Below are 13,968 nucleotides of genomic sequence, written 5' to 3' on the forward strand. Positions count from 1 at the left end.
CTCAGATGGTGAAGGGGGCCTGGGAGTGGATGCTGTCATGCCGTGAACCCCTGGGCCTGGCAGGATGGACCTGGCCACCCTCTCCTCTGTCCCTGTGTCCCCACAGTTGCTGTCTTCCTGTTATAACGCAGACATTGTGTAATGTAGTTGCTCTGCTCCCCTAGCCCATGATCTCCTGGAGGGAGGGGTCAGCTGTCTCTGGGGTCAGCTCAGGGCAGCGCAAGGGCCTGCAAGCTGAATGCATACTTTAGGAAGGAACATGTGGATGCCCTTTCTTGGCCTCTGACGGGAGGCTGAGCATATGAAGTTGAGGGTCTCTTCCTTGGGAGAGGAAAGGAGTGGGCATGTTGTGGAGGCTGTGTTCCAGGTGCCCCCTTTCTTGGAAAGCTTCCCTTTCAGCACTTCCTGGGCTGGTTCCAATAAAGGGCTCCCACTTTGATCTCCTGGGAGCAAGATGGGCCACTGGGTAGCTTCAGCTCCAAGGTCTGGGTGGGGCAGCTAGGAGCCCTGTCTCTGCGGTCTCTCCTTCCAAGACCTGAGCTCCTCTCATGGGGCCCTGGAGTGCAGGGGCCGAGGGGCTCATGTTCCATGCTGGACTCAGGGCACAGCCTTCACATGGCTTCTCCAGGAGGGCTGCTGTTCCATCGCCTTACTCATCCCGGGCATGGCTTGGGTACCCTGCTGGCATTTGGACTGGCTTCAGAGGCCAGGCAGGTGGTGATTGTGCATGTGCCCGGGTCGCCTACCCGAGACCTTCTTGGGCCGTATGCACCATCACACGTCTGTGATGCATGCTGCCCAGTGGGCAGTGGAAGTGGTGTCTTTGCTTGTCTGGGGTCTCAGCTGCTGCAGAGCTGCCTGGGGAGGCCTGTGTGTCTGTGCAGCACACGGGGGAGAGCAGTTTCAGGGTGCACACGGAGGGCAGGACGTGTGTGACCCTCTCTTCCACCTTCTGTTTGAGCAGAAGCTGCTTGAGGGCCAGTCTCCCAACCAGTCTGGATGCAGAGGCCCTGGGGCCACCACGCGGGTGACTGCCTGGTGGCCTGACCCCTGTGTCCCTGGCCTGTGGGGGCTCTGCCCTTCACGCTCCACTGCTTCCCTGGCCCCATGCTCTGGGGTCAGAGGCCACAGTGCCTTTGGCTCACTGTCTGAAATGATGCATGGATTCCAGCTTTGGGTGGAGGATCAAGAACAGTGACCTTGTTCTGATCCCTGGAATTCCTGGTTTGGCCAGCCTGTCAGGGGCTAAACTTGGCTGTGTCTCCTGCAGTCTGCGGTCTTGTACAGCTTCTGGACGGTTCTTCCTGTTCTGACCCTGCCTTCTGCTCAGGCTGGGTTGGAGTAGTGTCTCTGTGCCTTGAATTCCCAGGATGACCCTCAGGTCCAGTGTGGCCTCGCTTCAGTCCTGCAGCAGGGTCAGCGCTGCCAGTGGCAGGGTCCCTGGGCTGAAGCAGGCCCTGCTCTCTACTGCCACCTGCCGGGCCCAGCCTGCAGGGAGCTGAAGGCACCACACCTAGAGGGGTCCTATGTGACTCCCCAGAGCCCCGAGCAAGTGTGGGTGCCTCCTGGGAGACTCGTACTATGGGGGTCTGCGGGTGTTGGGTGGTCAGGATGCTCTCCTTTAGTGGGGTGAGCCTGTGGACAGAGTTAAAACCAGACATGGTGCTGTGAGTCCAGGAGGGTCAGGGCGGTCCCTGCAGAGAAACTGGCGTTCTGGCCCAGGGTCCTCACAGAGGGACTCCAGTTGCAGTTGGTGTGTGGATCAGGGAATGAGACTGAAGGGAGAAGGAAGGGTCCACAGCCGTCCAGCATCTCCAGGGGGTTGGGCGCCTCCTGCCTGACCACCTAAGTCCTCTGGGAGACTTGGGCCCTTGACCTAGACTCACTCCTGAACCTGGTCCTGGGAGCCTGGGCACTCGCCTCGCAAGCTGGAAGGAGCACCTCTCTGCGTCACGTCCTCTGCTCGCTGCTTTGTCCTGGGCTGAGGCTGGAGCTCAGAGCCACAGACCAGGCCTGGAAGCTGCCCCCTGGATCGGCCCAGAGGTCTGGTGTCCTCCGGTCTGGACTGAGCCAGGCGGGAGGAGGCCGCGAGCTAATCCCCCTCTTCTCCGGCTTCTCCTAGACTTTGCAGAGTTTGTTTTCCTGGGTCTCTTCCTCACAGAGATGTCCCTGAAGATGTATGGCCTGGGGCCCAGGAGCTACTTCCGGTCCTCCTTCAACTGCTTCGATTTCGGGGTGAGTAAGCCGCCTCATCAGGGATGCCTGCGGTGGGTCCAGGTGGGCCCACCGTGTCCTGGCCTGAGAGCACGCGCAGCCCGCCTCCACAGCGCCAAACCCAGTGGGATCTGGGGTCTGGAACAGAGCTGGGTTGGGGGACTGATGCCCCCAGGTGGGAAAGGCAGCGTGCCGACAGGGGAGGCCCGTCCTGGTCTGGTCCTTACCTGTGCCGGCGTCGGCCACGGGGCAGCCTCATTCCCGTCCTGACCTGTCTGCAGTCCCAAGATCAGCTCAAGCCTCTGTGGCTTCCTCCGTGCTCGGTAGATGATCTTCTAAATGTGTTGCTGCTATCCCGTGGAGGCTCAAGGAGGCTGTGGTCCTGACCCTATCCTGCGAGTCTGGCCTGGGCAGACCTGGACACATGTACCAGATTTTCCTGGGAGGCTGGAGGGGAGCAGTGGGCCCAGGTCCCTTCAGCAGCCTCTGCAGTGCGGGAGGCCTGGAAGGCAGGTGCTTCTGAGGCTCACCGTGGACGAGCACAGGCCCTGGGCGGCGAGGAAGCCCCTTCCCTGGGCCCTGCCGTTGTGCAGGGTGCTGCCCTGTGCTGGCCCCAGAGCCCGAGGATGGGCACCGTTGACACCTGCGCACGGTGGAGTTCTGACCTGGGGAGGGCCTGAGCGAGAAGCGGCCATGCCTCAGCCCAGGGAGGCCTTGCCCTTCTGCAGCCTTCTCAGTAGCCAGGCAGGGAGGCTGGGCCTTGCGCAAAGGGAAGCTTCGGCCTGTGGTGGAGTTTGCCTTTTCCTCTCCGTGACGCGGCGCAGCCGACAGGTGTGGTCCGTGCGTGTGTCGGGCCCTCACGACTCGCTTCACGCATGAGTGTCGGGGGACACTCTTTGATGGGCACAGGGCTGCCCAGCTCGTATGCAGGATGGTCCGCACTGGAGCCCATGCGGTGGTCGCACACCTGCCGCACTGCCTGCGCCTGCGCGGGGAAGGCAACGGCTGCCTCGGCGCTCTCGGGCTCGTGGGTACCTGTGACTTTGGTGGATGGTTGGGAGCAGCCAACACTTCTGCTCCTTTGCCTTCTTGGTTACAAAGGAAAAGAGAAAGCTTGGTGTATGTAGGCAGAGGGGACCCAGTCGGGGAGGAGCCTTCAGAGTGATGGTCATCTGGGAACCGGGTAGGTCCCAGGACGGAATAATTTTCACAGAAGCTAACAATTACTCCAGAACTTATCAGCTTAAAGTGTAAGTGAAGTGGAAGTGAAACTGAAGTTGCTCAGTCGTGTCCGACTCTTTGTGACCCCGTGGACTATAGCCCACCAGGCTCCTCCATCCATGGGATTCTCCAGGCAAGAGTACTGGAGTGGGTTGCCATTTCCTTCTCTAGGGGATCTTCCCGACCCAGGGATGGAACCCAGGTCTCCCGCATTGTAGGCAGACACTTTACCGTCTGAGCCACCAGGGAAGTCCTGGTTATCAGCTTAAAGCAAGTATCTATTATCTCACAGTTCCTAAGGGTCAGGTGTCCAGGTGTGGCTTTACAGGGTACCTGTGGCCTGGGGTCCCTCACGAGGTCACAGTCCAGCTGAAGCCAGAGGTGCAGCCAGCCTGAGGCTTGATTAGGACTGGAGGGTTACGTTCAGGCCCACTAGAGACTGTTGAAAAGACTGGCTTGTCATGGGTCACTGGCCGTGCCCCCCACAGCCGCGGCCTCTCCGTGGGCTGCTCAAGTGTCCTCACCATGCCGTAACTCACGACGTGAGTGCCAGAGAGAGGCTGCAGGAAGCAGTTGCAGGGGAACCAGCTGCCAGCTGTGCCATTGTATCTGTCAGGAGGAGTCAATAGGCCAGCCCACCTTTCGTGGGGAAGACTGTTACCAGGATCCAGGGGTCCGTGCGGGCCGTCCTCGGGGCTGCCTGCCACGGTCTGCTGATCTAGCTTCTTCCCGTGTAAGATACACTCAGCCATGCTCCCCACTCCCCGCCTCACTCTACTGCAGCATCAGCTCAAAGGCAGAATCTCATCATCCAAATTGGACCCAGGTCTGGCTGAGGCTCCACAGTTTCTCTAGATCTTAGAGCCATGAAACATGAGAGACAAGGTACTCAGGCCCATGCCCCGCATACAGTGGAGGCTGGGCAGGGGCAGCTGTTCTACAGCTTCCTGTTCAAAATGGGGACCCTGGACATACGGAAGGGCTGGTTAGAGTCCAGCAAATATTGGGAGAATCCCTGACTGGTTCTCAGGTCTAGGAACCCCTGGTCCCCTTTGCTAGTTCTAGGTCCAGGTGCCCTGGGTCCCTTTCCTGCTTCCTGGTCTGGAGCCCTCTGAGTCTTCTTTCTTAGTCCTAGATCTGGGTGCCCCCTGAGTCCCCTTTCCTAGTTCTTGGTCTGGGATCCTCCAGTCCATTTTTCGAGTTCTAGGTCTGGGATCCCCTGGTCCGCTTTCCTAGTTCTAGGTCTGAAATCCCCTTGCTCTCCTTTCTGAGTTCTAGGTCTGGGATTGAAACCTTTTACCTCAGATTGGGACTTGAACCCAAGTGCCGGACACAAACCCAACCAAAGCCCACGGTACCTGGTTTCAGGACCTAATGAAGCTCAGGTTCTTGATGTAACATCACAGAAAGAATTCAGTGAGAGACAAAGTGATAGGTAAGAAGTGGATTTGTTCAGATTCAGAGAGAAGCACGCTCTACCGTGTGGGCCATCGCAGAGGGTGAGTGTGCCCACGGAAGGTGGTGTGGTTAGTTTTTATAGGCTGAATAATTTTATATGCTAATGGGTGGGAGAATTGTTCCAGCTATTTTTGGGAAGGAGTGGAGATTTCCAGGGTGTGGGCCACCGCCCACTCCTTGGTCTTTTGACAGCGCTTTAGAACTGTCGTGGTGCCTGGGTGTGTCGTTTCACGTGCTGATTGAAGCTCAAGGCTTAGTCTTGTCTGCCTTCTTGGTCCCATTTGATTCTAACTGGTTTATGTTGTGTCCATGAGCTATGCCATTCTTTCAAAAGTTGTGTCCTGCCCCTTTCCCTCCTGTTACTGGGATCCCCAGTTACTGGGCTCCCCCTGGTCCCCTTTCCTAGTTCTAGGTCTGGGAGCCCCCTGGTCCCCTTTCCTGGTTCTAGGTGTGGGAGCCCCTGGTCTTCTTTCCTAGTTCTAGGTCTGGGAGCCCCCTGGTCCTCTTTCCTAGTTCTAAGTCTGGGCTCCCCCTGGCCCCCTTTCCTAGTTCTAGGTCTGGGAGCCCCCTGGTCCCCTTTCCTGGTTCTAGGTGTGGGAGCCCCTGGTCTTCTTTCCTAGTTCTAGGTCTGGGAGCCCCCTGGTCCTCTTTCCTAGTTCTAAGTCTGGGCTCCCCCTGGCCCCCTTTCCTAGTTCTAAGTCTGGGCTCCCCCCTGGTCCCCTTTCCTAGTTCTAGGTCTGGGAGCCCCCTGGTCCTCTTTCCTAGTTTTAAGTCTGGGCTCCCCCTGGCCCCCTTTCCTAGTTCTAAGTCTGGGCTCCCCCCTGGTCCCCTTTCCTAGTTCTAGATCTGGGAGCCCCCTGGTCCCCTTTCCTGGTTCTAGGTATGGGAGCCCCTGGTCTTCTTTCCTAGTTCTAGGTCTGGGAGCCCCCTGGTCCTCTTTCCTAGTTCTAAGTCTGGGCTCCCCCTGGCCCCCTTTCCTAGTTCTAAGTCTGGGCTCCCCCCTGGTCCCCTTTCCTAGTTCTAGGTCTGGGGGCCCCCTGGTCCTCTTTCCTAGTTCTAAGTCTGGGCTCCTCCTGGTCCCCTTTCCTAGTTCTAAGTCTGGTTGCCTCCTGGTCCCCTTTCCTAGTTCTAGGCCTGGGAGCCCCCTGGTCCCCTTTCCTGGTTCTAGGTGTGGGAGCCCCTGGTCTTCTTTCCTTAAAAGTGGTAAGCATTCTAGCTGAGGTTTCCTTGACCTGCTTCATATTTAGTGGAGTTTGGGGAATCCGAAAGCCTCATTCTGTTTTCTGCACTTTGACCCGAGCTGGTGATGCTTTTGCACGTATAATCCTTTAGAGTGTACTGTGGCGTGTCTTCCTGTGTTTCCCTCTGTTGGACGGAAGCCGTGCCTACAGCGCTCTTGGGGATCAGCCTCCTTGGCCTGAGCTGCTGCTGAGATGGCCAAGGTCAACACCCTTCCACGTCCTGGAGAGGAAAGGACTTGTGGGCCCATTTGGAGTCTCACCATACATCCCTTTGAAAGGCTAGAAAGTCACGGAATGTGCTCTGAGACCCATCTTTCATCATTTGGGATCTTGCATACCAGACACTATTGTGCCTTTGGCTTCATTTTTAGACCATGTCATCTCTCTCTTTTTAAAAAGTTTATTTATTTTTAATTGAAGGATAATTGTTTTACAATATTGTGTTTGTTTCTTCCACACATCAACACGAATCAGCCGTAAGTATACATGTGTCCCCTTCCTCTTGCACCTCCCTCCCAGCTCCTACCCTGTCCCACCCTCTGGTTGTCACAGAGCCCCAGCTTGAGTTCCCTGAGCCACACGGCAGATCCCCACTGGCTGTCCATCTTACACAAGGTGATGCATACGCTTCCGTGCCTCTCTCCGTTCGTGGCATCCTCTCCTTCCTGCCACCCTGCCCCACGTCCACGGTGTTGTCCAGTCACTCAGTTGTGTCCGGCTCTTTGTGACCCCGTGGACCACAGCACACTAGACTTCCCTGTCCTTCACTATCTCCCAGAGTTTTCTCAAACTCATGTCCATTGAGTTGATGATACCATCCAACCATCTCATCCTCTGTTTCCCCCTTCTGCCCTTGATCTTTCCCAGAATCAGGATCTTTTCCAACGATTCAGCTCTTCACATCAGGTGGCCAAAGTATTGAAACTTCAGCTTCAGCATCAGTCCTTCCAATGAATATTCAGAGTTGATTTCCTTTAGGATTGACTGGTTTGATGTCCTTGCTGTCCAAGGGGCTCTCAAGAGTATTCTCCAGTACCACAGTTGAAAAGCATCAATTATTCAAAGCTCAGCCTTCTTTATGGTTCAACTCTCACATCCATACATGACTACTGGAAAAAACAGCTTTGGGTTTGTTGGCAAGTGATGCCTCTGCTTTTCAACATGCTGTCTAGGTTTGTCATAACTTTTCTTCCAGGGAACAAGCGTCTTTTAATTTAATGGCTGCAGTCACCATCTGCAGGACTTCCCTGATAGCTCAGTTAGTAAAGAATCCATCTGCAACGCAGGAGACCCTGGCTCGATTCCTGGGTTAGGAAGATCTGCTGGAGGCTACTCAAGCCAGCTTTCTTGGGCTTCCCTTGTGACTCAGCTGGTAAAGAATCTTCCTGCAGTGCAGGAAACCTGGGTTCGAGCCCTGGGTTTGGAAGATCCCCTGAATAAGGGAAAGGTTGCCCACTCCATATGCTGGCCTATGCAGTCCATGGGGTTGCAAAGAGGTGAGCATGACTGGGCATGACTGAGCGACTTTGGCTTGCACCATCTGCAGTGATTGTGGAGCCCAGGAAAAAAAGTCTGTCACTGTTGGCGTTTCCCCCCCATCTATTTGCCATGAAGTGATGGGACTGGATGCCATGATCTTCGCTTTTTGAATGTTGAGTTTTAAGCCAGCTTTTCACTCCCCTCTTTCACTTTCCTCATGAGGCTCTTCAGTTCCTCTTCAGTTTCTGTCATTTGTGCTCATTTCACATGCTGGCAAGATAATGCTCAAGCTAGGCTTCAACAGTATGTGAACCAAGAACTTCTAAATGTACAAGCTGAATTTAGAACAGGCAGAGGAACCAGAGATCCAATTGGCAACATCCACTGGATCAGAAAAATATCTGCTTCATTGACTATCAGTGCAGTTCAGTTTAGTTGCTCAGTCGTGTCCAGCTCTTTGCAACCCCATGGACTGTAGCACCCCAGGCTCCCCTGCCCTTCACCAATTCCTGGAGTTTACTCAAAGTCATGTCAGTAGAGTCGGTGATGATATCCAACCATCTCATCCTCTGTCATCCCCTTCTCCTCCTGCCTTCAATCTTTCCCAGCATCAGGGTCTTTTCCAATGAGTCAGCTCTTCACATCAGGTGGACTAAAGTATTGGAGTTTCAGCTTCAGCATCAGTCCTTCCAGTGAACACCCAGGACTGATCTCCTTTAGGATGGACTGGTTGGATCTCCTTGCTGTCCAAGGGACTCTCAAGAGTCTTCTCCAACACCACAGTTCAAAAGCATCAATTCTTTGGCTCTGAGCTTTCCTTTTGGTCCAATTCTCACATCCATATATGACTACTGGAAAAACCGTAGCTTTGACTAGACAGACCTTTGTTGGCAAAGTAATGGTTCTGCTTTATAATATGCTGTCTAGGTTGGTCATTGACTATGGATCACAACAAACTGGAAAATTCTTAAAGAGATGGGAATATCAGACCACTTTACCTACCTCCTGAGAAATCTGTATGCAGATCAAGAAGCAACAGTTAGAATCAGACATGGAAAAATAGACTGTTTCAAAATTGGGAAAGGAATACATCAAGGCTGTATGTTGTTACTCTGCTTATTTAACGTATATGCAGAGGGGTGCTGGTTTAGTCACCAAGTCTTGTCTGACTCTTGCAATCCCATGGACTGTAGCCCACCAGGCTCCTCTGTCTGTGGGATTTCCCAGGCAAGAATGCTGGAGTGGGTTGCCATTTCCTTCTCCATATATGTAGAGTACATCGTGCAAAATGCTGGGTTGGGTGAATCACAAGCTGGAATGACCCTTATGGGGGAATCAGCAGCCTCAGATATGCGGGTGACACAGCGCCCTTAGGTCTGCTCTCTGTCTGCATCGCCAGTGCTCCCCGGCAGATAGGCTCATCAGCCCCAGCTCTCTAGATTCTATTTATGCTTGTATTAATACAGGATATTTTCCTCTCTCTTTCTGACTTACTTCATTCCGTATAATAGGCTCTCGATTCATCCACCTCATTAGCACTGACTCAAATGGCATGGCATCTCTAAACACGGCCTCGTTTGTTCTGGAGAGGCTGAGCAGTTTCCCAGCCAGCCACTTGTGGCCTCTGTGTACCTAACAGCGCTTCCCTCAGCGCCCCTCCTCTTGGCTGCGTGGACGCATCCCGGCCAAGCCCCAGCGCGGGAGGCACGCCTCCTGCTGTCCGTGTGGCTGTGGGCCCCGTGGGGCTCTCTGCCTGCTCCCCTCCGTAGTCTCCCATGACTCCCTCACCCTGCTGCAGACCGTGCCTGCGGAGTCTTCAGAGTCCGGAATCCCTGAAGGAATGTGTTCAGGGTGGGCCAGGTGTTCATTCACGTGCTGCTCTGTGCCGCTCCCCCCCGCGGGGTTTCTAGTTTAGCAGCACTGTGCGCCTGCTTCCAGAGTTGATGTTGACTTCCCTTTCTGGGTGTCAGTTCACCCCAGGCTTTGGTGCCTTAAAGCAGCCAGCGTCTGTCCTCTCATTCTGGCAGTTGGCAGTCGGCCTATGGCTCGTTGGGTCCCTCATGAGGTTCAGTGAGGGCCCCTTCCAAGCTTGTGCTCGTGGCTGCTGACAGACCTCAGGAACACATTCTCCAGGCCCACTCTGGTGGCTGTTGGTCATGTGGGCCTCTGCTCAGGCTGCCCCCCTGTCCTCAGAGGGCTGAGGGCACCAAGGCAAAGCCCTGGTCTTCCTGTAACTCCTTTCAGAGGTGCCATCCCATCCTGTTTGTTGGGTTCTGCTTGCTAAAGGTGGCTCACTAGGTCCAACCTACCTTCCAGGGCACACGGGTGGACAAGGGGTGAGCCCCGGGCAGTGGGATCGTTGGGGACCATCTGAAAGGCCACCTACGTTATAAACCAAGGTGAGCACATTTTGAGGATTAATGTAAAGTAGGAGATACACTGGGAGACTGACAGTGGGAAGCAAGTAGATTTAGAAAATGACAGCGTTCAACCCTGGGGACGCGTGATGCTGAGAAAGATTGGTGGTGATGGTTGGAGTGCCAAGGGCAGACATGACGAGCTCATCCCATTTGCTGCTCTGTAGGGTCATAGTGGGCGCGGCAGCTGCGGGCAGGTCTGCAGTCCTCTGAGTGGTGTGCTGCGTCCCGGCTGGGGAGGCAGGCAGCGGAAGGCTGTGCGGCAGCACAGCAGGACGCAGGCCGTGGACCAGTGCTCGCCCGCGGAGGCCACTGCCCCCATCAGTCGCTGTTTCTCAGGCTTGGTGAGGATGTTGATGCCAAGCCGATCGTGTTTGTGGTTGGTATGAAGTGGGTGGAAGTGACTCAGACCTTGGGTGATGAGTGAGCCACACAGCAAAGTGGAATTTAGGAGACTGATGTTCACAGGGGAGTTCTCCACGCCAGCTGCAGAAGCCGGGTTAGCAGGAGTAAGGATTAACCACACGCGTGAGGAGCACGCAGCACTCACGCTGACTGTGGTGTGCCCAGCAAGGCGCAGTGGCAGGGAGGGAACTCCATTTGGGCACTGTTGGCAAGGGATCGCTGTGCTCCAGCCCCACTGCTCTGTCCTTTCTGAGTCCCTTGCACCAGACTCACTGTGCTGGGAGTGACTGGAGGCGGGTCAGGCCTCTGACCCACAAGCCCCAGTCCACTAGTGCGGTCAGCGATCGGGATGACCCTTGGTGAAACGAGAGGGCGGGCTAGTCCCTGTCTGTCCTTGGAGGCACTTGCTGGCTCCTAGTATTCGGGGGAAGACAATATACAGTTATGAATTGGAACGTCTCAGAGGGGACAAGACCCAACAGGCGATGTTACAGGAAGCTGAGTCTGCTGGTCTGTGTGGACACAGCCTAACAGTCAAGGCTGTCTGAGGCAGTGTGCTGGCCCAGAGGGGTCACCTGGCTGTGATAAACCACAGGGGAGGCATGTACAAGGAGTCTTTAAGATTTGCCAAGAAACCTGCAGGCCAGACCCGCTCTGTGTCCTGTGTCTTCCTGGTGTGTCTGTGGCTCCCAGAGTCTGCAGGAGCTCCGTGGGAGGCCCCTGCCTCATGTTGACTCATCTGGCTTGAGCTTCGGACAGGGAGCCAGGGCCAATGCTTCCGGAGAGACATGGCCACAGCTCTGCCCTGGGCCGATCCTGTCTCTGTTGCAGGTCATTGTGGGGAGCATTTTCGAAGTGGTCTGGGCGGCCATCAAGCCAGGAACCTCCTTCGGCATCAGTGTGCTGCGGGCGCTGCGGCTGCTGAGAATCTTCAAAGTCACCAAGTATGTCGTCCATGTGCTGGCGGGGGCGGTGGTTCCTGCTGTGTGCTCCGGAGTGGGGGGAGGGGATTCCTGTCGTCCGTGTGCTCTGGGGGTGCGGGGGGTGGGGTGGGGGTGGGATTCCCTGTGCTGGAGGCCCTGTGCTCCAGGGCTGGGGGGATTCCCTGTGCTCCGGGGTGGGCAGGAGTTCCTCCAGGGCTGGAGGGGGAGTTCCTGGGGAGGGGTCGGTGAGGGGAGTTCCTCCTCCTCGGCTCTGGGGGTGGTAGGGCACGTCCCCAGGAGCAGCGCCTGTGTTGCCTGGCTCCCATGCTGCCTGTGCCCCCAGCCCTGGAGCACACGGACAGGGCCTCCCCAACATCCCGCACACAGACAGGGCCTCCCCGCTGCCCCCGGAGCACAGGGACGAGGCACTCCCGCCCCACTCCTGGGGCGCACGGCTGTGCGGCAGGGGCCTTGCGCGCAGCTGTCCGGAATCTCTTCCTGTGGCTTTTCACTGGGTAAACAGACAAGAGCCACGGGGCAGCGAGCGCGAGGCTGGCAGCCCAGCGTGATTTCGTCTGGGCCCCCGGGGCCCGTCTATCCGCGGGGGCTGTTTTCAGCCTCAGCACTGCCCCAGCATTTCTGGTTTTCTCATTAGCTTGCTCCCCACAGTTTCACACTGGCTCCTGTCTGGAAACCCACAAGCCCATCTTTCAACCTCAAAGGGTGACTATTCCCTAGTTAATGGAGAAAACAGGTTGACAGATACAGGTTTCCTATCTTGCTGCCCCCAAGTGTGCTTACCTGCCTTGCAGCCGCTGTTCTGGCCCCAGCGGGACTCTGACCTTCTGACCTGAACTCCCAGGCCTGCCTTTTCCACTCAGGGCTGACCCTGCCAGCCATCCTCAGTGATAGGACGCGGGCCTGACCGTGTGTTCAGGTTCATCCCACTTGGCTCTGCAGCCCTGGAGGAAGGTTGCTCCCTTCTGCCCATGAGGGGGCTGAACCTGCCCCTCTATGCCGAGTGGCGGTGGGAGGGGGCTGCTCCCGTCCACAGCTGTCACGGCAGCAGCAGAGCTGCCTTCACCCTGCTGGCCATGGACATAGTGACTCCACCGTGGGTCCCGAGCCACCCTGAGGCTCTGAGGCTCCCAGTCCAGGGTGCCTGGAGCATGAGGCCACACATGCCCAGCTCATGACGGCTGCGGGATGGTCCAGACTGAGCCTATGCAGGTGGCCCGCTTCCAAGCACCTTCAGTGACTTCCTCAGCCTCCTGTGGAGGCTGGACTAGATCTTTTCTAGTCTGTTTTAAATCCACACCTGAGGCCGTTCAAAGTCAGGGTGGTGTAATGCGGAGGAGTTTTGGACAGGACTCCTGTCTGGCTTGGCCCACAGACGCTTCTGGGTGCTCCCGCCACCTGCCCTGCGTCCTCCGCTGCTTCCTCAGGAGCAGGGCTCCAGGACGTGGTGCGGTGCTGCCTGCACCTTGGCTGTGGGCCTGGCATGTTAGCAGCTCTATTTCCTCCTGGAAAGTGGGTGGCTCTTGTCCTGACCTAGACCCTGCCCATCAGGAGAAGGCTTTCTGGAGTCTTCTAGCCCATTTCTTATTAACTCTCACGCACCCAGTAAGAGAGTAGTGGGTCTCTGTGACACAGCCCTGGGGATGAGGGCTCAGGAATGTCCCAGGCCTCTCCCCAGGCCAGGGCGGAGGACAGCAAGTGCTAAGGCAGAGAGGCACATGGCGTGTCTCCCTGGGGCTTGGGCTCTTCTGGGGTTGCAGCTGGAGGGACCCATTACCTAGCAAGCCCGCAGCAAGACTTATCCGCAGACTGCAGGGGGCCTGTGAGGCACAGGGGTTCAGCTGAATGAGAGGGCCGTGGTCTCTGGCCCCCAGGAGCATTTGAGGGGTGGGATGGAGCGGGGGTTGAGCCTGGAGGGCTGCTCCGTGCTATGTGCCTCGGGCCCTGGGGGGCACCGAAGCCCAGCCTGCTTTGCTGAGACTGTGTGCAAACCTGCTCGCTGAGGGTGGTGGTACTGATGGATGCTCCAGTGTGGCCCCTTCTCCTGCACGGCTAGGACGCATAGCTGTGGCCCTCACTTCCTGCGTGCTGGCCTAGGGGAGCTGAGGGATGCAGGCAGGTGTAGCTGCAGAGGAGGGATACCAGAGACCCAGTGTGGGAGGTATGCGTGAGCCCAGCTCTGAACGTGCAGTCTCTGCTGTCACCCTGGGCCAGGTGGTGGGCTGCAGTGCAGATGGGGTGTGGGCCCCTGAAGAAAGTGCGTGTGGGGCCCTCAGGGCAGGAGGTGCCAGAAGCCGCAGGCGTGGCCCTCGGGGTCCCACTGTCCTGGCGCACTCAGACCGGGCTTCCCCCACAGGTACTGGAGCTCCCTGCGGAACCTGGTGGTGTCCCTGCTCAACTCCATGAAGTCCATCATCAGCCTGCTCTTCCTGCTCTTCCTCTTCATCGTGGTCTTCGCTCTGCTGGGCATGCAGCTCTTCGGGGGACAGTAAGTGAGGCTGGGCCCCCTAGGGGCAGCGCTCAGGGGACAGTGCTGCTGGGTTCCCACTCTGCTTCCCCCACAAAGGCCCCAAGAAGGGCTGCTGGCCCAGA

The 13,968-nt window shown here is 56.8% G+C and overlaps 1 protein-coding gene across 1 annotated transcript in view; it reads left to right on the plus strand.

The window, feature by feature from the left end:
- Positions 1-13,968, plus strand: part of CACNA1B (calcium voltage-gated channel subunit alpha1 B) — a 210,777-nt gene that overhangs the window by 87,319 nt on the left and 109,490 nt on the right. The window contains 3 exon segments of the mRNA NM_174632.2: positions 2,123-2,235; positions 11,267-11,379; positions 13,733-13,864. Of these exon segments, the coding sequence (NP_777057.1) occupies positions 2,123-2,235; positions 11,267-11,379; positions 13,733-13,864 (358 nt within the window).

This window comes from Bos taurus, chromosome 11 (assembly GCF_002263795.3).
Source record: "Bos taurus isolate L1 Dominette 01449 registration number 42190680 breed Hereford chromosome 11, ARS-UCD2.0, whole genome shotgun sequence".
In the NCBI taxonomy this organism is placed as follows: domain Eukaryota; kingdom Metazoa; phylum Chordata; class Mammalia; order Artiodactyla; family Bovidae; genus Bos; species Bos taurus.